This window comes from Micropterus salmoides, unplaced genomic scaffold, assembly GCF_014851395.1.
Source record: "Micropterus salmoides isolate LMB-PRFRI ecotype aquatic unplaced genomic scaffold, ASM1485139v1 Ms_hic_scaffold_22, whole genome shotgun sequence".
NCBI lineage: Eukaryota > Metazoa > Chordata > Actinopteri > Centrarchiformes > Centrarchidae > Micropterus > Micropterus salmoides.
The window spans coordinates 11,518,866-11,545,692 of NW_024041373.1; the positions used below are offsets into that span (position 1 = coordinate 11,518,866).

The 26,827-nt window shown below is 40.5% G+C and overlaps 1 protein-coding gene across 1 annotated transcript; it reads left to right on the forward strand.

Annotated features, from left to right (window-relative positions):
* The first annotated feature begins 5,799 nt into the window (after positions 1–5,799).
* On the forward strand, positions 5,800–26,780 carry kcnk12 (potassium channel, subfamily K, member 12). The gene is made up of 2 exons (XM_038736854.1): positions 5,800–6,713; positions 22,729–26,780. Exons 1-2 carry the CDS (start codon positions 6,377–6,379, stop codon positions 23,619–23,621), a joined length of 1,230 nt encoding a protein of 409 aa, XP_038592782.1. The 5' UTR covers positions 5,800–6,376; the 3' UTR covers positions 23,622–26,780.
* The last annotated feature ends 47 nt before the right edge of the window (positions 26,781–26,827 follow it).

Here is a 26,827-nt window from a genome sequence, read left to right on the forward strand (position 1 = left end):
AAAAACCCTGTAGAGTGGAAACTCATATATTGTTGGACAGGGTTCACCTCAATCCGCTGCTGAAAAGCCGAGTAGCCTCGCGGATATATTTCTTTAGTAAAAAATGAAATGCAGGTTCCACGACTGAATGCACCATCTCATCCACCCCAAATAATTCACCTTCCAGAATTTTCTAGGAGACCTATTGTTGTTGGACTGTAAATCTAATTGGATTCTTGATGGCAAATCCTTCTCAGCGGGAAGAGTGGGGAAATGGTTTCCATTTAGAGCAAATGCACACACACACATACACAATTACACAAGCACAAAAGAACTGGATTTAAGTTGTGGGACAGACGTACGGATTGACTTGCACTTTTGTCAGTGCTTGTGTCAGAAATTACTACAGGAGTTTGTTTAAAAAGAAAACCCCTGATTCATAATGGGAGACAATGGCTACATTTAGGTTAACATTTGCATTAAGTGCATATGTTATGTTAACTTCTAATTACAGACAAAGTTGTACTTTTAAAGCTGCAGAGATACACAAGTACAACTGAGCATATAGTGAAATCAGCACTATTGACAGCGCTAGTGGATGATGATGGGATTTCTACCATTTTTGCTTATTCTACTAATTTTACTTTTCTTATGAAACAAAATGATTATGCACACAAATGTAACTGTATTGACACAATGTGCAGGTGTCGCTTTGTTAAGCCAATCGCTCTATAGTCCCCAATGACAAATTAGGCTTCTGAAGGCTCCCTCTCAAATCTCAGAGGACTGTGTTGCACAAATTGGCCTTGTCAATGCCAGATGTAAATCAATAACCTCACTCCTTTCAACATTATCGTGCCTGCTGTTTAATCTCTCACACCAACCTTATGCTTGAAGCAGATCACATTTAGCCATCAAAAGGCCCTGTGTGTGTGTGGAGTACTTTGAAAATGACAAAATTATTGATTTCACCATATGTTCTCAATCATTGGGAGCAGATATCACTCAGCAGGAACCCCCCCCTCATTTCATTTCTCACTGTAAGTGGATGTGTCCTCCCTTGTCGCCTCATCTGTATTCACTGCAGGAGCCATCGTTGCCACACTCTGAAGGATTGTCCCTCCTCTGTCTTTCCCACTTGCCCTCTGTATCTCCTGTAACTGGACAGTTAAGGAGTGTGCCAAGCCATGGCTGGAGTGCATTTACCATGCAATGTGTAAGACATGGCCAGAATTTTTGTAGACATTTCATTTAAATGAACTAACATTGTCTACAGAATGTGAAGAACTAACAGTTCTGACCTTATGTCAAAGACGTCTACGTATTGTTTTGCAGAGATATCTACTGAAGTTAGCATGCTAAACAGCTAGCCCATCCTGTCTCATAATACCACTTTGTGCTGACTCTCTTTGACGTCAGGAGAATCTCAACACTGATAGGCTTTTATGACACAGCATCCATGAATTTTTTGCTGAAGTTGAAACATTTTCAACTTGTGCTGACACCTATTCACGTCTACTCGCTTTGCTTTTGGTCTGAACACACTTTTGCAAATTTGCTGCAGTATTGGAGCTATGCCTATAAAGGGGAATATGTTATACAAGTATTTCAAGTATTAATATATATTTTTACTTATCAAAAAGCTTTAACAATCAACTATGTAACTTAAAATTATCCTTTAATTGTCAATAGTGGCTGTTGTACACTACTAAACATTACAACTTTAGCCTCAGAAGCATCACATCACACAACAGAGAACAGGACACTTTTGGCTATTGTGACTTTTTTTTTTAAAGTTATGCATTTACACATTCTATTATTAAAATTCAATACATTACCTATAAAAACTTACAACAGTATTTTTGACATGTTGGCTTCATTGAATAGCTAAATTGAAGATGGTCAGATAATTTTGCTCAGGTGACACACTATTTGCTTGCATTTATAAGCATTGTATAAACAGTCACCATATTGTTAATATATTGTAGCTGTGTACAGAAATATGGACATTTTTAGCAATGTATTTGTCATTAAATATAACTTAATGTAGAAGGGTAATTGTTGCTTTAGGATGACTTAAAGAAGTGGTATTATGCTCATTTTCAGGTTCAAAATCTAATTTACAGGTTGTACCAGAACAGGTTTACATGGTTTAATTTTCAAAATACACCATATTTTTTGTCATACTGCACATTGCTGCAGCTCCTCTTTTATCCTGTGTTGAAGGCTTCGTTTTAGCTATAGAGTGATACATCTTGTCTCTAAATGATCTTTGTTGCACATGCACAGTTCATAGTTAAGGACTACTAGCCAATCAGAAGCAGAGAAGGGCAGGTCAGTGAGAAGCCGGTAAACATGGCTTTGGTTCAGCTGTATATGTTGCTGAACATCTTGGCAACACAGACTGGAGCAAGAGTTTCAAAGTGGTGAGTTATTAATCTGTAACAAAAAATTTTCATCCATAATGTTTTAACTGTGCTCTGTCTCTAAATCACAGTAACAACTTTATGTCCATTGACTGCCTGGAGGTTAGCTAGTGTTTGGAAGGAAGAGGAGAGGTGTGTGCTGCAGCTCAGTATTTTTCTTCCGGTGTCTTTGAGGGCGTGTCGGACTAGCCGCTTTGCAAGCCTTATATGACATGCACTACAGCTGGACTACAAACAAGCTGTTTTCAGGCAGTTCAGAGCAGAGTTTTCTGTGGGAGATGGGAACTCCCTTTGGGCTGGACTTTGGGCTTTTTCACTTTGCAAACCTATTACATGCACAAAAAAGGGTATATAACTCAATAAAGGAGAGGGAAAAAGACAAAAAGCAAAATACCACCTCTTTAAAATAGATGAAAAATACAATGAAAAAATGTTTTATGTTGGCTTATAAAATACACTAGCTTTTGTTTCAGTTTTATTATTAAGTGTGTATTAACTGCTTATAAATAGGAGAGGTTAAAATAAAGTGTTACCAACTAAATCTGATTATGATATAGTGATGTTTAAAAATTCTGCATATAGTGTCTAAGTGATTAATATTATTGTTGCCTGAAAACAAATGGACCCAGGATTAGTTTCTGATTCCTCCCACAGTCAGTTGGAGGAAACCAGCATAGAGGTTGCCTGGAGGTATATGAGAGTGTCTGTACTGTATGTCTGAAAGCCTGTAATGACTTCCCTGGCTGCCCCCCAGTGCATGCTGGGATAGGCTGCAGCACACCATCATAACCCTGAGAAAGAAATTAGTGGGTGGAGAATATAAATGAGACTGCATTTCACTTTATTTCCACGGATCAGTATTTCCCTCCTCATCATTATCATTGATGCTGTGTATGGTGCTTCGTCTGTGTTCTTCTTGTGTTTCATGTTGTCATGTGCATTCAGACACAGTGTGCCATAGACAGAACGTGTCATTGACATCTTCCATTACATCTCTGGCTTTCCTATACTTTCAGATAATTATTAGAATTGACTAGGACAGACTATGTGCAGCTGAGATTACTGACAACCCTTGCTCTGTCTTCTGCCTTGATATTTGTAAACCAATTATAGCTTGATTAGAAAGCATAATCCAAACAACCATCTCATGCAACACAACTGCTCAATAGAAAAATAACTGCTGACTGTCAGAACCATGTGGATTTACCACAAACTTGTGTTAAAAGTGTTTTATTTTATTTTATATATCAACCGCACATCCCCTTCTGAACTCTACAGTGACAGTTTATTTGTGACTGCTTCCACTGCAGTCTATTTCGTCTTTTAAAAGCATCAGTCGATCTTTTCACCGGTATTTCCATGGGTCAGCAGCTCCAGGTTGTCATTGATTATGTTAAGACTTCCACTGGGTGTCCAACAACCCAGAAGGAAATTGCTCCTTTTTTTCTGAACAGCAATTTGAGCCTTGTGTGCTGTGGCAGTTTTGGGGGGGAGCCAATAGGGCCAGTGCTCCTGTAACACAGGCCTCGGACCCCCCTATGGCCCCCCTCTGAACGAAAAGTCTACAATAATCAGAGTAATCTTCCTTGCGACGATATGGCGCTGATGCTAAAGGCGGAACAAATGTGTCTTAACTAGTCGGATCCTTTAGCACGTTACACCTCCACTGATTGGTGTCGTGTCAAGGTAGATAAGAACGCATTTAAAGGCAAACATTAATGTTATGTGTCACTGAACTAAGTATTATTTGTTGCACTGAATTGAGAATTTAGTTTCCCACGTGAAGCAAACAGTTGTATCGTAATAGTCTGACGATGTTATAACTGATCACGAAGTTGATCACTTAGTCATCCATGTTACTGTTTGGAAGCTAGATCTAGACAGGCTGTCACATTTTTCAAGTTTCAAGTTTCACATTTTTCTGCTCATACAAATATCTATGCCATCAATACTGTAAAATCAAGATCACTGTAATCAGTTTAACACATTGCTCGCCTCAACATTACATCTGCTCGAAATGTATATTAAACTGAATGCAGCATTGTAGACAATATTTTGTCCTTGTAATCCATCTTTCCATTGCATGGATAGCCTTTGGATATTGCTTGTTCTGAGTCCGCCTCCTTAAAGGGTAAATTAATATCATAACAATTTAATAATGCAGTGCATTTAAACAGCACTTTTCATACACAAAAAGCGATAACAGTAGCCTACATGTCCTACTAGGCTGGACATGCAGTCTGCCAAAAAATGTATCCCCATCCATAATGCATAAAGTCACTGAAACATACTAAAACATTATATACTAAACAAGACATTTTGAAAGCTTGAACATTGCCTTTGTCTCTTTTGTCCTGGATTGAATGTGCCCCTCTGACAAAACAACTGGCCCCAGCCTGCCCCCTCAATAAAACTGGTCTAGAACCGCCACTGCTTGTGTGCCTTGTATCAATTCACTCTTTCCTGTCCTTTGTATTGAAAATCGTCAATAGGAAGTCTTGCACTGCTGTAAACGTGACAATAAATGCATTGTCTTTTTTAGTGTAGGTTTTAGCACTGGCACACAACCTAACTGCTTCCGTTTTTCATTCAAATCAAGTGAAACAATGGCAGCAGGGTGAAATCATGTATCATCAACCATTTTTTACCATATTACTGAGTATCACATGTAGAAAAGGCACAAACAAATGCTTAGGACAGACAACTGTGTCACTGGTATTTTTATTATTTCCAGCGGTAGAAAGTAATGAAGTACATTTTACTCTCTGCACTTACAATTTCAAGGTACTTTGCTTTCCATTTTCTGCTACTTTATACTAGACTAGAGAATTTTTATAGTTTTTATTTCACTGAATTTAGACAGCTGTCCACTAAGTACTTTACATATTGAGATTTTACCCATTCAATTTGTAAAATATGATCGGAAAGAAATAGATTAGTTGATTAATCATAGACGATTGAATGAAAATTTAAAGTGATCTGAATGCTTCTTCTGGATCTGGCAACCTTTTCCACAATTGAATTTTTCTTAATTCGTGATTATGACTGTGCCCTTGGCTCCGTGTTTGCTTTTAGGAACTTTTGAAGAAGCTTAGATCAAGAGTGAACCTTTGCTTCAGCATTTGAGCCCACGGTGCTGAAAGTGAGTAACCAGTGAGTTTCCTCATTGCGCATGGCACAAGGCAACACGGCTGCACTTAAGTGATAAAATGCAAATCTGCCGTTATCTGAGGACTACCTCAACCAAGGACGGGAATACTGCTTTTCCTCAGCCAAATGGAAAACCATAATGTCTTATTTCATCTGCTGCCCTTCTTAGACAGCGGTGAGAATGTACTTTAGTCTCACCACAGCAGTGATCATCTCATTTGCACTGATAGGATGCAATGTGCAACTAGCGTCCACATGAAAGCCGCAGCTCCACACTTCTCCAGACCGAGCAAGCATGAGGATAGATTACTTTATTTGAGAACGGGAAAGGGGGCTTTCCTGCGACACATACATCTGTAACTTGCAGAATTTCGAGCCTCATTGTGGTCTTTTGTATAGATATATTTTGGTGCAGGGGATACTTCTACCACTGCTTGCATTTTGCACAAAGTAGCGTTGCGCGCGTCCGTTTGGATTTAAGCTGCAGTCCACTTGTCACCAACTGCAATGCCACAACTGTGAGAGAAAATGCATTTATCATGAAACTGTGCGCCGGCAGCTTTTTATCATGAACTCTTCAGTGGATCTAGAGACTCATATCCACAAGTGGAGCGTTTTGCTTTTCCGCCTTTCCGCCACAGATAATATCACTTCACAACTACAATGGGACAACGTGGAGGGCTAACTGGAGGAAATGTTGCCCGTAGAAGTCCAGTGAGACAGCAGGACTGTGACTTCCAGAGGACACCTGCAGACGAGTGAATGCCGTCTCCGATGTGGAGCTTGTCGCTGTCCGACGCGCGAGTGGTGCTGAAATTTGGATGATGCCTGCAAGACTGCAAGACTGCCGCTCCCTGCACTTCAACGAGGACAACGGCCGCTTCGTGCTGCTCGCCATCCTCATCGTACTGTACCTGCTGTGCGGCGCTGCGGTCTTCTCGGCCATAGAGAGGCCCTCGGAGCTGCGGGCTCACGGCCGCTGGAACGGGACGCTTCTCAACTTCAGTGAGACCTTCAACATCAGCCTGCAGGACCTCAACTCCTTCCTGCGGGAGTACGAGGCTGCCATCGCCGCCGGGATCCGGGCTGATGCTCTGAGGCCACGATGGGATTTTACAGGGGCTTTTTATTTTGTTGGAACTGTGGTGTCGACTATAGGTGGGTGATCTATGCAGCATTCACTGATTCCCCTGACCCTTTGGGCCATTTGGTTGCAGGCATGGTGTCATCTAAATACTTGGTGAAAAACATGTATTTTATTCCATGTAAACCACATGTAGCCAGCCCACATGAAGGCTTATAGATAGAAAATAAACTCCAAGAATGCATAATAAGCAGCTCACACCATTGAGACAGTAATTGTTGGATCTTTTGTAGGAGTCTAGGTAGCCTCCGATCATATTTGGGACCTCGTGAGAAAGCCACATTCGAGACAAATAAGTTGGAGAATGGTTAATATTAATGGGTCTTCTGTTTGTTAAATAATCATCTCATTACTGACAGTCTGGATGACAAAAGGACTGGTGCTGCCATCCCTGTAGGCTGCTTTCTTTCCACTGGCTTTCATACAGAATAACAGATTAACATTTTTTTGTTTTTTGTGTTACATTTTGGCTGAGGGACTTTGGCGAGGGGCGGGGGGGGGGGGGGGGGGGGGCGCATCTGACTTGCTTGCCAGGAATGGCAAACTCATCCCTGGCCATAGGACAGCACCCATGGGTGCAGTCTTTTTTTTGTTGTTGCCACATTTCCATTCAAACCAACAGGAATGTCAATGAGAAGCCCCGTCTGCTCCCCCCATTTAACATTTGCTTGTGCAATAGGTCAGAAAAGAGCAAGTGTCCCTCGCAGGGCACCCTGAGGGCCAACGGTGTGGTGCACTGCATGCCTGATGGATCCAAACACCCACTAACCCCTCTGCCCCTCCCTCGCTGACAGAGAGCTACAGCAGTGAGTGTAAGAGTGTGAACGGGTGATCATGCAAATGAACACTCTCCCAGTAATCATTTGAGCTGACGGACTGTGGAACTGTCCACCTCTGACCTTGCCCTCAAGACAAACACACACAGTAATGCCCCCTCCTATTAATTGGAAACTGTGGTGAGGGGAGTAATAAGGAAAACTGATGGCTGTATATGTGTGCGCAGGGAGAATTGGATGCACATGAGCAGGAAACCTGTCAGAACTTTATTTACTGTAGACCTGTCATGAGAGCTTTGCTTGCTCTTCCACCTTCTGCTCTCAGATATACAAATGCAGAGCTCCCAGGGAGCCCCTGCACTCACCTCACCCACTCACATGGAGGGGAACCACAGCAGCTGTGTTTGTGTACATGTCTGTGGCAGGTTGAAATCCTTTGTGCTCCACTTGTCAGCAGCGCAGTCTTCCCCCGACAAGCAGATCATATAAACTGACTCATGGAAAAAAAGGGAGAAAAGGGTGAGATGTCTGTCTACAGTATTTGTCTTTTCTTCTGCTCGTATGTATTTCTGTCTGGATTTCCATCTCCCTTTGATCTCCAACCCCCCACTCCTTTGGCTTGTGTGCTACTTTTTCTACATGCTTGTGAGCCGGTGATATAAAAGGGATTTGGAGGCCTCCCCACACAACTCTTTATCAGAGTGGCATCCCCCTGCGCACTCTAGACACTCCGCCCAACCACTTCCTGCTCTCGGACTCTGCTGTGGCAGAGGCTTCAAATCAGCAGTGACACTTTGCTCCCCTTGATGTGCCTCCACAATATTGCTTTGAAGAATGGAAGTGAAGCTATCCCATTTTCTAAAATATGGTCAAAATCAGCTTTGACATTCTGTCATTTACATTTTCAGGACCTTTTTTTTAACGAAACAATCTTATCACAAGGTCCACTGGATCTTCTTCTGCAAAGGGAGTTTCCAATGCGGTTGCCATGAAATTGTACACAATTTCTGAGCACTCCAAGGACATCTTGTCCATGTTGGCTTAAAAGTTGACCTAGAAAGTTTATTCCAGACCCTGAAAATTGTAGTGGACAAAAACAAACTCACCACGCTGTTCTGGCATTTTTAATCTTAACAAACAATCTTTCTCTGCAGTGGCCAGGTTGTCATGGAAATGTCTCAGCTGGCAGGCAAAAGGCTAAAATGCTGTTTCCAAGGTCAAGAATCAGCTTTCAACTCAACGTTTCAGCCATACTGGTGGCTCTAGGGATAGCAGAGTCAGTCTGTTGGTTGGTAGGTCAGTTGGTTGACCACTTTGTTCCAGACTATATCTCAACAACTATTGGATGTACCGACTACCAGCAGGTCTAAGTTTTCCTGTACACATGTTAAAAATGGATTGTCACAAAGTTATGTACAGATACTCATGGCCCCCAGAGGATGAATCCTAATGCTTTGGTGATGCTCTGACTTTTCCTCTAGCGCCATCATTAGGTTGACATTTGTGGTTTTGAGTGAAATGTTCAGACAACTATTAGATGGATTACCTTGAAATTTGGAACAAAATTCTAATTTGTCCAATACTTTGGTTAATGACATATACCTACAAAACTAATTACATTCCCATCAGCCTCAGATGTACTTTGTCATTAGTGCTAATTAGCGAATGTTAACATGCTAAATTAAGATAGTGACCAAGGTAAACACTACCTGTTAAACACAAGGATGTGTAAGAAGAACTGGATTTGGGCCTGCCACTCAGTCTTGCTGCCAATTTGTGCCAGTGGCCACGTCGGGTACTGCAACAAAAACTTCTCCTGCAGCTAAAAAAGCATCATTATAAGATAAGAGACTTCTGAAAAACTGGACTCTTCAAACTGCAAACTAAGTCAATAACTACCCTTTGAATTGTGAATTTCTAAACCATGGAGATTTTATATTTGAAATATTTTCCAAGGGCCTAGAAAAAAAACTGTGTGACCCTATCCCAGTGTAAAGTCTATGGGGAGAAACACTAATGCACATGTGCAGTGGCCTGCACAACGCAGAAGCAAACCCGGAATCTAGAAAAATGTTTTGGCTTTTGCACTCAGCAAGCATTTTCATGCAAGAGAGTAGGCGCCATCTAGTCTCCAGACCTAGTCTCCAGATCCAAAAATACCAATATGTTTAAGCGTCAACATTTGCCTTTCTGAGCATGTTAGCATGTTGTCTGGTGCATGGCTGCACACTCTTAGTCTTGGTTTCGTTATTTGTGTCATCTTGTTTAAGCATTGGATCCGTTGGAAGAGTTTGTTTGTGTCAGCATCCGACTCTTGGTTGTGTTGTCCTGCCCTACATTTTCCGATGCAGCTTTACTGTTTGCATGCTCGTTAAAGAGGGCACAAGAGTCCGCACAGTAAACAGAATTTCTATTAATACGAAAGCTATTTATAACCCTCAAGGCTGATTGATGGCTGACGACTGCCAATTAGGGCAGCTCTCTGTAGCTGTTTGTGAACTTGTAGGTCTCATTGTAAGTTGCTACAATGACATTTTGTAGAAATGTTTTTAAGTTTTGAAGTGCTCCAAGGGAGAACACTTGTCTGGGAATCGAGTGTACTTAGTGATGACTGTCTGATCTGAGACTTTTAACTTGTTGAGTTTGAGTGGGACGAGCCAGTTAGGGCAATTAGCTGTTCAGCAGTTTTCCATGTAATATTCAGCTGCAGATCTGGATTGTGTTCTGGGCTATTTATTCCTGGGGATCTGCTCTGTCCTGCCTTGTCTTGCCCCTGGCAGACAATGCAGCTTCTAACTCCACACTCATACTCGCCCACTCAGAGAAGTCACAAAGGCAGACGAGGCAAACAGGACATTTTGACAAACAGCACAAAACAAACCCTCATGCAGTTTTATCTCTAAATGAGGCCAGTGTTAACATCCATGTAGTCCACAACTTGCAAAATGAGGAGAAATGTCCGAGACTGGGCAGAGAAGAGTTAAGAGAAGATGAAATCCTGCTAAACCCTGGCTGTACAGAGCTGTGCTGCAGCAAGATGACAGGGTGCTCCTCCCTCAGGATATTCTTGGACAGGCATCATCTCTACCAAGACACAAACCACTGACTCCAGGTTGAAATGTGATATTTTAATCAAAGTGGCCTCATTAGCGTTAACTTAATCTTTAATTTACAGTTTATATTGACACTGTAAGAGAGGTGTTTAAACAACTCAATGGTATTTTCTATTCTTTCATAGTGGCAAACCCTGCAGAGTTATCATCTAAATCTGCAGTTCCCCCTCAACTTTACAGAGCGTTTTATCCTCTTTCAGCTCAGTTTTGGTTTTATTGCCCACAACTTTATTTTGGTTTACTGTCAAGTGACGTTGCTGCTTTCAGCAAAAACACTGTACACTACCTGCCCAGCACCAAACTACAGACACACAAAGTTAGCGACTTGCTGGTGAACATAGTGGAGCATTTATCAGCCAGATATTTCCCTTAGGAGTTGGAGTGGAGACCAAAGCCGAGCTAAAATAAGAGTGAATATAGGGCTTTCATTGCGTCACCGGAAAACATGATTCTGAATAGATGCTGTTAAAACGGTCAAACATGTTGTTTGACCCATATTTACATTTGTTGTTAGACCGCAGCCTCAAGTGGCTGTTTGACGGTAGCAAAGGAGAAAGTCAGGTGATGTAGTATAATGAGTGAGAAAGGACTCGAGCCCTGTGTGAAACCAAGTCAACGCTGACTTATTTAGAGTTTTAAGTTAAATAGTACTACTTACTTATGTCATGTGATTTACATAATGTATTAATTTTAACCCAAACCACGAAGTTTTCGTAACCTAACCAAGTAGTTTCGCTACCTAAAACTAACTATGTTTCACAACGTTAACCATATTAATTTCATTTCATTTATTTATAAGGACAACACACATTTATCAAAATTACTGTAAATGTGACAATGTTATCAGCTGGCTAATTTTCAACTGAAATCCTTCAGCAAGATGTTTTGAAACCTTTAAAACACATGTTTAACATCATGTGACTTACTTAATGTAGTTAAGGTCTGATACTCAAACTATATACATACATATATATTATATATATATCATCATATATGTTTTTTAGGGAAACGGTCATATATGTATTGTGGTATGCATTGAGAATTAATTTTGTCATTTAGGTAGACAGAGCATGACCATTATTAACATTAAAAACTTTACAGTAGCATTTGTTGCAGAGCTCATTGTAGAGGTGTTGTTGTGTACACTTCCAGTAGGTGTATTTGGCCAGTCAGTTCTGTCAAATGGGCTCAGCTTGTAGGAGTTAAGTGTTTTATACTTGACCTTAGCAACCTCATTGAGCTAATATATGTGGTTTTTTTAACCTCAGAACACAGTGCAAGAATGTAACTTCACTTCAAATTTTGCCAGAAACGGGATAGCAGTTTGAAATATGGTCTGTTATAACACTATAGTCCCGCGACCCTGTACGCAGGATAAGCGGTTGACGATGGGTGGATGGATGGATAACACTATAGTGCCTTTGTCAGGAAACAGTGTGCCGTAAAAGCCAAAACACAGTGCCAAAATGCATAATTCCTCCAACTTTGCGGAATTTGACCTTAGAATTGTTCCAGATCTTTTTTGGGATATCAAGTTAATGTGCATAAATTATTTCATTTTATAGCTCCAATCAGGCAAACCAGTGTTACCCCACAGTATGTAAAGATGCATCATCCTTCCAAATTTAGTGAAACTCAACACCTGTCCAGCAGAGTCTAGAGTCCAGTTAATGAACAATACATCTGATTTAATCCCTTCACTACAGAAGGCAAGAGAGGACATGCGTGTAATTGTTTGTCAGGTGTTGTATTCTCATTATTGCCAAATAATCTTGTAATCATTATGTAAGAATTGATTTGCTGTGATCGAAAAGTAATTACTGGAGATCAGATTCTGACATTATATATAGTTCTTAAATTGTGTTGTGATGAAGAAATTCTAATATTGTTGACTGAAGAAAAAGACAAGCTTGTTATGTCATGATCATAGGGAAAGATGAAGAAAAAAGTATGATTACCCATGCCCTCTCCCTCATTACATACTGTGCAGTGTTAGTAAACAATCAGGCCTAATGGTTTAGTGGGTGTTATCTTCTTCATCTTCTTGTGCCAATTTAAAAAGTGCTGATTTGGCAGCAGAGTCTGACTGAGGAGCGCTTGTGTGAGGTCTGTGCAACCATTACACGCTTGTCTGACCAGGGACTATGTATCTGGGCTGAAACTGCAGAATGAATTAGTTCGCGGTACTTTACTTGCTATCCACATGGCCCTGAGGTTACAAGACAATGTCACCTCAGACTGGCAGAGTGGGCTTTTGGCATTTAAGCAGTTTGAAATGTCACATGACAGACAGCGTGGATTCCTGAAGGCAGGCTGTGTTTTTGCTTTGATGTCGTGTTCTTATTTAGATTAACCGCCCGGTGCTGGCTCGCTGGGACAAAACCATCTGTGTTGTTGTTACTGTTGGTGTGTGTTATAAATGGACTTTCACAAGGTGGGTGGGAAAGGTTTGCAATCTGTGAAAGTAGATTCATCTGTGCGCGGCAACGTTTCAGACTTGTTCTTGCCTTCTGTCTCTCACTTCAGCACCATTGCGAGACTATCCCAGACAGCGCTGACTCCTGTCTAACACCTATCTGACATCTAAATGCTCTGCTGCTACCACGGTGCACTCATTTTTTTGGATTCATTCATTCAATCTTTTGTAATTTCTTTAACACTCAAAACAGTGACTTTCTGTGGGACAAGATTGCAGTTGCGTTACAGCCTGCTCATACTGCACAAGCATTACATTACATAATAAGATGAGGATCACTTTACAGTTCATTTTACGCAACATTTGAAGCTGGTCAGTATGACTCCCTCTCTTTAGATCTCCTGGATTGCTCTGTGAAATCACAGACTCAGGGGAAATGTCACTGTTAAAAACGGAAAACAGAGGGCCTTCAGTCACATGAAAGGCACTGGGGGTCTCTTTAGGTTGTGTGCAGTCCAGACGCTCAGCACACAGAATTGTGTCCCCATTGAGGAAGGGGAGCCAAATTGCACCATTGCTGAATATAAGGTCCATAAGACTACTTCTAAATTAAATGTGTTGCTGTGTAATATACCTCATATACCTACCTTCTGCCATTTCTTTCATTCAAATGGTTTTAGTGAATTTTGGTTCACACTCACCACTCTCACCAACCATATTTCTAGCTGCAGCAGGCAGTCATTCTCAGAACCATGCAGTAAATAAAAACAATATAACAACAAGTGGTAAAATTGACAATCACTGAACTCAGCAATCACCTGCCTTAAATGTCAAAGAAATAAAAATATTATTTTCCAGATAACAAATGGCTGCTTGAAAAACATTTTATCCCACCATTTCTGCCCCTCTCACAGTTGCCCTTCTAACTGGATGATTCCTGTTGTGGAGTGGAAATGTGTGTGTGCGAACCTGCTGAGAGGCACAGACTTATAATAAATCCCTGTCTTAGTTAACTGGTGCTATACAGAATGGCTGTACGCATCTCTGCGCTCTGTCACAGTGGGTCATAAATCTGCCGTGACTTGCTAAGGCGTGTGCTCGCCTACGTACAGTAACTCACAGACTCAAATCATCATGGCCAAGTGATACCAAGATCATTTTAGAGGACACAGCAGATTTTCCGGTCTTCTTCCTCCTCAAAGTAATTAGCATTTCACTGATTCTGCTCTTTGCACCGGCAAGGTAGAGTGGGGATAAACTCTGTGTGCTCTGACCTGCTTCCTATCAGTGCAAATTTTGACAGCCATTTTTGATTTTCTTCTGGTGTTAATATTTTGATCATCATCAGTTTCTCTGACAACCCAATTTGCGTTGGTGCTGATGTTAACGCTGACTTGCAGCTATGAGAGTTTAAACTTTCCCCCGTAAGCAGAAAAGTCCCTCTCTTGAATCTTTGGATCATCGGCAACCTTTGACGCAGTAAAATCACACACTTGCAGTGGCAAAGCGTCGCAATGTGGCAGAAAGGCTGCATAGCAATTCCCCCCCTGCACCAGTAGCACATTTACCTGCATTTTGGGGTCATGGCTATAGACAGTTATCAATGTTAATGTTGTTAAGCTAACAGCAAGTTGGCGAACAGTGTGATTTGGCAGCCGTCCCTCTGTCTCTTTCTGTGAAGGAGGGGCAGCTTGTGTGAGAGCAGGGAGAGGCAGGAGGACATGCTTAATGCATGAAACATACTGAAAAACAAATTCATCCTCTCACACCCGCTGATAAAATTACATTTCTGTGAGCCTTGCTCAAAACTTTCTAAACAGAGCATACCCAATAACGTCATAACTCATGAGAGACAAACACGTGACTTTTGAGCCTGACCTTAGATCAGTAAGATGCTTGATCATTATGATTATATTACAAGCTGAAAGATTTGAAAGAGCACTATGTCATGCCTGAAGCTTGAGAGATCATGGACTGCACACTAGTGGTTGTCATGGCCATTGAATGTTACACATTCAAGAGAACTGACAAAACACTAGAGCTTGTTGGGCACTCATGTTGAGGTTTACGTCTGTTTGGATTAGAGGAAACAGCACTCTCGAGAAAAATGTGTTTACTTCAGTAAAACCATGTGAGCTCCTCAGTTGTCAGTGAATCCACAATGACAACTGAGCAGATCAGCTGGACTGACTGGAGATTAACTGTTTTGCCCCCAAACAGCTCTGAGCTAATGCTTTATTTATTTCTGCCAACCAGCAAAGAATTTCAATCATTCATGTAACAGACCTACTTCTCTAACATTCATTTGGCATACATTTAGATTTTTTATAATGAAAGAATTATTATTTTCGGAAACCACCGGGATCACACGTAGCTGAATGTGCTGAAATATATATATTTTGCCAACATTCACAGATTACTTGGCTACCTCCGGGCTGGCAGCCTCTGGCAGAGTCAGACAGTCTCAGAGTCATAGGAGGGCATTCAGTTAATAATAAGTAAAACGTAATTTAATTGTGAGCAACAGAGCATTGCCTCCTCATCTTGCTGAGGCAGTAAGCCATATATGATCCCCAATCAATATTGCAATTGTCAGAAGTTTAGCAGTCTCCGACAGGAATCAGGTTTTTGCACAGCCGCAAATTTCAGGGACTTCAGGGGCTTTCACATTAGCAGTAATGAAAACCCATTAAATTGAATGTCTGCTGAACCTGAAGCATTCATTTCCAGCTGGCATCTGATTCGACTGTTTTCATGTGATGGCTAAAAATCTGAAGCAGCTATGAAAGACATACAGTGCATTTAATGTAGCGTTACCATGATACAGCACGAGCACCAAATTTGTATTATTATATTATACTAAACATGGGGGCTTATCCTACTGATCTGAGGGCAGCAGTGGTTCAAAAGCTCCACCTGAACAGGTGTGTTTACTTTGGGGAATAATATAAGAGGGCATTATGTAGCTGAGCTTTTATTCAAACACTGACTGGGCATACAGTAGAAGATAAAAGGACATAGCTTTTAGATCATTCAGGGAGAAGCTATTAATCTGATGAGAGAATGACTTCTCAGTCACATGAAAGGACGAAATCTGTTACCGTTTGCAGATGGACAAAATGAGGCCACTTGAATCTTAATTCTAATTAACTAGTGGATTTCATGCAAATTGGAGTCTTTTCGGTCATTTTAAAACTCTGCGAAGATGAAAAAACAGATCGAAAAATGGAGAATAAATGTTGGCACAGATCCAAAGACAATGCAGCATATTTTTTTTTTTGACAATAAGTCAATACAGACAGCGGCGGCATCATCAATCCTCCCAGCTCTCTTTGCCAGTGAATTAAGTGCTGAGATACAATTTAAAACACCAGACTTGGCTCAGTTACGGAGGAGCCAAACCAATCACAAAATCTGGAAAAAATGTGTTCTAGTTTTTATTGAAGAGGTTTGTGTTGCTCTGTAGATGTTACCTTGTTACTTCTCGCAATGTGTATACCTCTGAGCTGTTGTAATTTATATTTGAATCCACCCTGTGTAATTATCTCAGTCCATTATTTCTAATTATTGCACAGCCATGTGTAGTATGCAGCACTCATTATCAATGCTTTGACATGCAGAACAGCTACCATAAAATGTATCGCCTTTATTGAGTGTGAGTGAGCTGGGTGTGAAATTCGAAACCACGCTGTTTTGCTTCTGGGTCCCATAGAAATATTGTTGCATATGTAGGCTTTGGCCTTTTTATTTTTTAAGTATGGCCTTTGTTTATTGCGTGCCTGCAGTGCACAGACACAACAACATAGCTGCAACTTGTCATGTATGTGACCCATATTAGCATCAGATTTCTGTAAAAGTGCCACAAAGCATGAATGTTCCTATTATTATTCAGTCTGCCAGCAATCCTGACAGATCCTCAGCAGATGGTGTGGTGATGATGTCTCAGGTCTGGCCATGTTGATGCTTCCTCAGCCCTCTGTCCTCTCTGCAGACCCCTGCCACGCCACCCCATGACTAATTATTTCCTGTTCGTCACAGAAACACAGTCATCAGTGGGACGTGGCGTCTTCTGCTGCTGCTTAGATCAGGCCAATTTAAGACTATTCCCACTAGTGGGATGCAGTTGGTTTGACTGGGAGCTTGTTTTTTAAGCTTATTAGTTGGGGACATTGGGAGGCAATAGGAGACAGAGATTTGATTTTTGGTTTGCAAAACAGTCATATAATGGATCTTTGGGTCCATTTTCAGGCCTTTTGGGAGCTGTGTGTGTGTGTGTGTGGGGGGGGGGGGGGGTATTGTCCTCAATGACACACAGTGAACTTCAGATGCTTAGAGAGACAAGTGAAAGTACAGTGCATGCCCTTCATTCAAACATGAAAACATCACTGTGAGTCAGCCTTATAGTCACCCTTTATTCTAATGTTGGTATTCATAATGTGCTTCAAGCCACTTGTACTCTACTGTATGTTTCTTCTGTATTGTGTGTGTTCTTAAGTCACCGTCGATTAGTTCTATCTATCCATCTGTTCCCTCAATTATCAGCAGAGGTCACTGACACTAAATGCTTCTCTAACAAGAGACTAAAATGTACTCAGCTTTATAATAGCTGGCCTTGTGATGCTATTTTGCAGTAAATGAATCAATATGTCTTTTTCAGGACCTTTGTTTTATAAAAGTTGTCAATGAAGCTTTGAACAAGTATAAATAAGCTCCAAGGTGAGCTATTTGAAAACTCCAACAACTCTACTAAACATACCAAGTATTAAATAGATTATTTCATCGTTACTTTATTTTAAATTGACGATAAAATAACATATTTGCTAGTTGGACTGTTCACAAATGTTTCCTTTTAGAAATGACAGATGAGTCGGGTGATGTTACATTTACATTTACATGTTCTATAGTTTTTTCTGTCAACAATCCCATGTAAAGACCAAAACCCTTCTTCCTCTGTGTCATAGAGTCACACTGTTGCACTGGGTGACATGTTCCTTCATTAAAATGATCATGTGCACTGGAGTTTATTTTGAGTCAGTCCTGCTGCCCTAATACTCGCTAGTGCACCAAATCTGCAGCTGAAAGTTTGAAAGTTGTTAGTTGATATGATGAACTTACTAGCAAACAGTTGCTCATTTACACATCCAGCAGAGCAACATTATTATTTAATTGGAGTCATGAGTCTGGCTAGTCAGAACTGTAAAGTTGCAGCCCAGAAAACCAAAACAATCAGCCAAAAGATGCTAAAACTGAGAGCTGAGAGGAAGGGCAGAGTTGTGTGTTAATTCTCTGTGGATCATCAGTACAAGCAACACCTTTTCCATTACACATGGCCATTTGATCCATTGTTATTATCCACATTTTGATTATAGCCTTTGAAGTCTTTGCTAGGAACTAATGGGATTGAGGCTGAATGCCACAGACAGGGTTGGAAAGATGCAAAGTCTTGAGACACATTTGTTTTTTTCCTGAGATTTGTTGACTGTAACAAAAACAAAGAATATTGCCAGCCTTGTCCTTTAACCTTATGGAGCATTTCCACTTGTGAAAATGGCTTAGAATCTGTGTAACTCTGCTGTGATTACATGATTCAACAGATCTTGCATATTGTCATGACAGCTCGAGGATAGTTTGAAAAGTGCACTTTATAGGTTTAGATTTAATAGCTGGTGTTAACTCTTTTGTGCTGTAGACTCTTCAGATGAAATGCACGCTGAGAGTTTTAGATTTTGTACAGAGTGGCTCTTTGATGAAAAATGTGATTATCGATTACTGTTTTGAGGCTAATGGTCTCTTAAGTGTAGCGAATGAAATACAGGGCATTTTTGAAGTCCGTAAATACTTCTGTTAGCAACATTTTCCATAATTTGTGCTATTTGTTTGCGTCCCAACTTTACAACACAATTTAATGAGCCATTGCAATTTGCCATTGGTCTGTAATGAGTGGAGAGAGTTGGTCTAAATTAAGTCAACTCTCCAATTGCAACTCTCCAATTGCTCCAGAGCACATGTGATTCAAACTTGAGTGCAGGTGATAAACTAAACACTTAAAATCACTACAGTCAAGTAACTGTCTGTTTAATAAGTAAGTAATCTGTTTTTAACTTTCCCCCTATTTCAGTTTCCCACAGTCTGATAACCATTAGATCAGATTCTTCTTCTTCTTCTTCTTCCCTTAAAACTGTCAAATGGTAATTAATGGATACTAATGGCACCATTTCCATCGAGTTCCTTCTGGTTGAATCTCTAGTGTGTGATTATGTGTGCAAGCATCATTAGAGCATAACATAATTTTCTATGTTGAGCTGAGCATTCTTTATTTAATGTTAATTAATAAATATTCTCCCAGGGCTCTGTTATAATTGGATTGGCACACATATGATTTCCTGCCTTATCAAGTTCTGCTGAATGAAATGACTCATATTGTTTTCGGAGTGGAAAGAGCAGAAAGCGTTTACAGAGGTCAGCGGCAGGATCATTTGTCTGGACTGCTGATTTCAGTCGTAACAATTTTGCAAAAATTGATTAAATTTTTAAAATGACAAAGTCTTTGTCTGGAAAGTCACACAGTGTTTGCATCTTGACTGTCTTTTGCTTTAATTATTGTCCTGTTTTCCCTAATGCGTCTTGACACAGTAGTCTGGAGTAATGGCTCTGAAATGCTACACTGAATCGATGCCTGGTGCCTTTTCCTCTCTTAGGTAATTTACTTGGTAATGAGAGACGGTGCCGAAGACTGTCTCTGCGCACACAGAGTAGATGTAATCTGTTTTCCCTATTATTCAGTTGGGTTAGACTTGGGCTACTAATTAATTAACTATGAAACACTGAAATAGGATTTTACTGAAGGGCTTAATTTGGGTAATCGCCGCCCCTCACCTTCCTCTAACCCAAAAGTGCCTAACTGTCCCTCACTGAACTTTGTCACTATCTTTGACAAAACCAGATAATTCAATGTCTGGTATAAATGTATAAAACCTACACAAGTCTATGTGTGTTAAGGCCATAATGTGTGTGTGTGTGTGTGTGTGTGTGTGTGTGTGTGTGTGTGTGTGTGTGTGTGTGTGTGTGTGTGTGTGTACATGTGTGGATATGTGAGGGCTTATATTCCCTCTTGTCTCTATAAAACAATCTGTATCAATCAGTGTTGATCTAAATGACCCGGCATGTCAACAGCAAACCCACAGGAGAGTGGTTCTGAATGCGAGAAATGAGGTCAAAAAAGCCATTTTGGGTATCATAAAGGAAGTATTGTCTAGATATTGATGTCATTTATTACCTGACAAGAATGGTTATAGACAGGTTGGTGGGAAAAGGGTGGAAAACGCTGGCCTAATGCTCCAAGACAGGAGACTGAAATTGAGGATAGACATGATGAAAAAATATATTAACCTTGGCCTGGAAGTGAACTGGTTGATCTTTCAGCACGATTTATGTCGTGTATTTATTTGTTGACAAATATACCATCTGCTGTTCTGTGAATAAGGGGCATGCCATTGTGTGTGTGTGTGTGTGTGTGTGTGTTAGCGTGTGCATGCATGTGTGTGCACATTGCCCCTGGGATAGAAGTATGTGTACTATTATGTGTGCAGACAAATATCATAATATAATATAATCATATGATATATACACATCGAAGTGGAAAACCTGCACATGAAAAATCAAATATCAGCAGATGAGGAGTTGTGATTAACGTTGGTCAGAAAGTTTCCAAGTACATGTGTAACAGCTTGCACAATGCGTACAGTAAATATATATAATACTTATATATACATAAGTAGTTTTTTTATGTGACTTTGCTGTACTTTGTGCTTTTTAGCATGGCTCTAGTCGTTGCAATAAGGTCAGTCGGTTAGTCCACCACTCTGGTCCAAACTATTGGATGGATTGCAATGAAAGTTTGTACAGACATTCATGGTCTCCAGAAGACGTATCCTACTGACTTTGGTGATCCCCTGATGATTCCTCTAGCACCACCAAGAGGTTAACAATTTTGGTTTTGAGCAAAAGTATTGGAAGGATTGTCTTGAAATTTGGTACAGACATATCACCTCAGGATGAATTGCGAGTACTTTGGTAATCCTCTGACTTTTTATCTAGTGCCATCATCAGGTCATATTTAAATTTTTACTACACTTTGGTTATGACCAAATATCTGTAAAACTACTGACATTATCATCATCTTCAGCTGAGCTTTGTGTTTAGAACTAATTAGCAAATGTTAGCATGTACACTAAACTAAGATGGAGAACATGGTAAACATTAACGTATTAGCATTGTCATTGTGAACATGTTAACATGCTGATTTTAGCATTTAGCTCAAAGTACCACTGTGCCTAAGTAGAGCCTCATAGCATGGTTGTAGACTTTTAGTCTTGTTTCTCGTGAAATACTCAATACTTTCACCTATTCTGGCATCTAAAAAGCCTTCGGATTAAACTGTCTTTGTAGGAAAAGCCCTTCTGGTTATACTGCTGCTCAGCTAATGTCCAAACCATCACCTGTAATGAGGGTTTGAAAATAGATATTACTTCATTTAAGGCATCATAAGCCAAAAAGGTTTGCAACCACTGCTATTAACCCTACATAACTATTTTGTTTCTGTCAAATATTGAGCTAAATGATCTATTCTTTTTTTTTTTTTTCAGCTCCTCTTTAGTAAAAATAGAAGCCTTCTTTGTTCAGTTGTGGTGCTGGCAGAATTTATCAAATGATTTGATCTTATAGAGGAAACAATACTGTGCTCAAATACCAAGACACTCATCAGTTAAAGTTAACAGCAGAGCTCTCCTCTCCTCTCCTCTCCTCTCCTCTCCCATCCTCTCCTCATAACCCTCTTCTCAGCTTGAACACTCAGTCTAATTGACTAAGAAATCAGAAGATAGCAGGAAGCCAAACCACACAGCCAAGGGCTTAGCTAAGCTTATTTCTGGCATCTTTCTCCCCACAATATAACTCATATGTCCTTCCTTTTTGCCTCTCTCACCTACAGCAATAAATAGCAGGCTACAGTAAAGACACACTCTGTATAAACAGTATCACATGGCTTTACACAATGCAAAATGTTTTTAAAATATACTATAACATTATCTGAAGTTATGTCAGTGTACTATTTAAATTTCCTGAATAAATGATAATAACACGAGACAACTTAAAATCTATGCCTTCAGTGAAGGAGGAAGTGTTATTTATCATTTCATTTATACTTTGCAAAGAGGACCTTCCATATGGCAAACATTTTATTTTGGTTTACAGCTAATAAATGTAATGCAGGTTTCACATAGGTGGCCATTTTGTTACAATACAACATGCAACTTTATTTGCAATGCAAAACATTGTTTTTTTTCAATTATCCCATAGAAACTTTTTTTAATCATCTTCTCTGGCCATTAGGTTGACTTTACATACACTCATCTTCCAGAGAAAGCTTACAGTCTCTTATCAGCATCAACACAAGTGATTATCCAGTATTATTTTCTGCACATTACTTGTGTGTACTCTACTCAATCCCCTCTTCTGTATATTTTTTCATTAATGGCACAAATGTTTGGGAACATGAATTAAGCCCATTTTAAAAACCTCATTTACATTTGAGGTTGCTTTTACGCATTGCTTCACTTGTCTCTAATAAGGAATATAGTTTCTTGTGAGGAAACTGAAGACGTCTTGTAGGTGAAAATCTGTTTTTGGGGACTAACTGTCTGACATCTCTCTTCTGCCTCTGCAGGTTTTGGGATGACAACGCCTGTGACAGTTGCAGGCAAGGTGTTCCTGATCTTTTATGGGCTTCTAGGCTGTGCTGCCACCATCCTCTTCTTTAACCTCTTCCTGGAGCGCATCATCACACTTCTGGCCGTGGTGATGAAGGCTGTGAGGGAGCGGCGAATCAGGAACAGTGGTCTACTCCCACCAGGCATCCGCCATGACTTCTCGGCCTACTCCCTGCCAGGCTGGAAGCCCTCCGTGTACCATGTGATGCTGATTCTCGGCCTGTCAGCCATCACTATATCCTGCTGTGCTTCAGCCATGTACACCCCAGTGGAGGGCTGGGCTTACTTAGACTCACTCTACTTCTGCTTTGTCACCTTCAGCACCATCGGCTTTGGGGACTTTGTCAGCAGCCAGAGCGCGGCTTACAAATACCAAAGCCTCTACAGGGTGGCCAACTTCTTCTTCATGCTAATGGGTGTGTGCTGCATCTACTCACTCTTCAATGTCATTTCTATTGTCATCAAGCAGGTCCTCAACTGGATGCTGGAGAAAATGAGTTGCTTGTTTTGCCAGCGCTGCAATAAGGCCAGCGCTCTCCTGGGCAGACGTAATGCCATCCGACCGGGCTCTAAGGGTCGCCAGAGTCGGTTTGGCCAGCCGCCTGACTCCGATGGACCTTGTGATAGTGACACTGAGGGACGCAGACTCTCAGGGGAGATGATCTCTATGAAAGACTTGGCAGCCTCTAACAAGGTGTCGCTGGCCCTCATGCAGAAGCAGCTGTCTGAGTCAGCCAATGGATATCCCAGGACAGTCTGTGGCAGCTCACGCCATAATGGTTTCTCTGGGGGGGTTGGCGCCCTCGGTATCATGAACAACAGGCTGGCAGAGACGAGTAACTCCAGGTAGAGGATGTAGTGAGACAGGAAACAAAGTATGGGAGCTCTTTATTCTCATACTGTGTAACAACCCCCCTATTGATTGCCATAGAAAAAATACAAGGCTTTTGAAATGGATTGCCAGTGTAACTTGTTATGCATGATACCTATGATTTTTTTAGGGATCCTTTTGGTTGGAATTACAAGCCTGTGGTGATAATACAGGTAATGATGGCGATGGTTTTGTTGATGAATTTAATGATGATGGCATGAAGAGAGAACCACAGAGTCAACACGAGTTGATCTGTACACATGGGGACCACCCATCACCCATTTCATTAACCTCAAACCTGACCCAGAGCAAATCACTGAAGGTCTCTTAAATATCAGTGTTAGTCTGCAGCTGTATTATATAGTTATACACGCTTAATATATCAGACTTATACGGCTGAAATGTTGTGCTGTAAAGGAGCCAAGGGAAGCATGTAGTGCAATCTTCATAGTACTGAGGTTTTGCCAGTTTATTTGAATGTACATATTGAATGCTGATATAAACAAAGACAGGTGTAATTAATGAATGATATAGCACATCCTGATCTATGCATTATACTTCTCATGCATTTTTTGCACCATTCCATATCTTCCATTGATTGTGCCAACCCCATTTTTTTCTTGACACAAGTTAAGTTGTACCCTCAGTTGACTGATTTCATTTCTGGGGGTAAGCGTGGGAAGCAGAGTTTAGCTAAGCATGGCTGTAATGTAGCTGATTTCGACAGGGCTGTAGTGAGGGGCAGTTTTACAGTGTGCCACGCCAACAGGCTACAAAGAGTAATTTCCTATGGCTCGAGATGGAAAAAAGAGCAGAGTTGAAGAATGAAAAGCTTGTGAGAGAGGAACTGGCCTTCTTATCAGCTCAAAAAATGCTCCGGCGGCCATAGACTTTGACTTGAAGCGTACAAAAAGGCACCTTCCAAATCTCTCTCTCTCTCTCTTCTTTTTCAAGCTTACAGCTGTCTGCAAGTAAAATAAATTATAAAGGCTTGCATTGTGTGAATTCCTCTTTTAATGCAGAATGTAGACTTTTGTATTTGTAAAACAGAATAAATGAGAAGTAAATTGATGTTTGTTTGAAGTGAAATAGTAAAAGGGAGTGGAGGGAGGTGGAGGGGGAGACGAAATATGGATGGCTTTATCCCGTGGGCACATTATGTAAAATGATTCAGACTGAAAGTAAAAGTCAATCGTAGATGCTGAAGTGGAAAACAAAACCCTAAAGGATTCACTCGCTTCCACTGATTTAGCTTTTGTGGGGATTTTCTGTTTTCATTGAGGGAGACTTCTTCTTTGCAGATACATGGCTCTTTCTGTAAAACAAAGTATGATCCAAAAGCTTACAGAGGTAGAGTTTCCTCTTGATTTCGGAGTAAATGTATAGCCACGGTTTAATGGATGGCGGGTGTTCGCGGAGGATACGGCACTGCCTTGTCAGGCTGCACAATCAATGTCCTTGTTACCAGCAGCTATCTCTTCCAAGGCATCTGTGATTTAAAGCCATGTGATGGTGTGATGTTTTCGTAAACAGCAAGACAATGAAGGAGATGTTAGTTAGTTAAACTGTTCAGGAGACAGTGATAAAGGCAGGGAACTAAGGACAGGGGCTGGCAGCAGAAGAGGGAGAGGCAGTGGAGTAAATCGACTCCCTTCATATCCAAATGGATGCCCAATCCAAATCAATGGCCTCTCTCAGCCAAGGGCTCAACTTTTCCTGGTGTACTTCTTCAACATCTAATATCCTCCCAGGCTGCTCACTTTTTTTTCTCTTGTCATCTCTGCATTCACTTCACATACACTGCACCAAAACCCTCCTCTTTCCCTTTTCTCTCGGCTCTCTCCTCACGCTCATCACCCTTACACTGTGAATATGATGAGACATGACATAAATGTATATATAGTATTGGAATGTCTTAAAAAGCGCTTTTACAATAAGGCGTGAATTGGATCTGGATCTATACTTAGTTGATTTTCATCCTGTTCATGCATAGATCTGAATAATTTCCTTTACTCCCCCAGTCTCACCAAGAGGAATAGAGAAAATGACTCAGGTAGTTAAATCTTCAGGCTTGTCTTAGTTTTTCCTGCATGCCATTATGGTAAAGCCATACAAGATAGCTGTATATAAAACAGAGGACTCTTTCAAGTCTATTTTTCTACATATAGCTTTCAAATATCTACATGTGAATGATTGAAGAAGTCTCAATGTCCCGTGTCTCTTACACTGTCAGTCATCAGATTGATAAGATGCAATGTTCAAAATTAACTCTGCAGAAACATGGATGTTATGGTGACCAGATGTTAAAGAGTTGTTTTACATTTAGGAAAATATGCATATTTCTTTAGTTTGAGTTAGATGAGAAGATTGATACCTTTTTCACTTATAAAAAGGTAAATATGTTAGCTTAGCTTAGCATAAAGACTGGAAATAGTCGTAAAGCCACAGTGAGTAGTTTTTTCCCTTTGGTGATTCTACGTATTTAACAAATTAGATATATCATGTTAATTAGTGAGCTTCAGATGTGGTAATAGGGGAATCTGCTTACGTTACAACTGGTACCTGCCAAGAAATAGTCTGGTATAACTCACTGTAAAACAGTAAATGGTCAAAATGTAACATGTTGAAGTGTAAATGTGGTTTTCAGTGGCCTCTAGCAGTTCAGATTGCAACCACTATCTTCCCAGGCATGTGCGTATGCTCGAACTAATAAACGCGTCAAAACAGAGACAGACACACCGGAGACAGCATCATACTAAATGCTGGAAACTCAGGTAAACTCCCACTCAGGGATGGACAGTATTTATGATACATGTATTTAAAAATACTTGAAATACAAAATAGGGTTTTGTAATTTGTATTTCATAGGGTTGATAAAAATAGCTTCATATTTTGCATCAAAATACTAAAATACTGTAAAATTCTTTGTGAGAAGTCTACGTGATGACTATCTACTCAGTAATTTGCTCAGACTTTTTAATGTCAGAATAGAACATTTATCCAGACCCAAAGAAGAATGTCAAGATAAGAAACATGTACATTTACATTTACTCATCTGGCAGACACTTTTATCCAAAGCGACTTACATTTGAGGAACAACATACAAGCATCAACAGAGCATCAACTACAGATCTACAACTGACAATACATACAAGCAGCAATAAGTACTAGTAAGAGCTCACAGT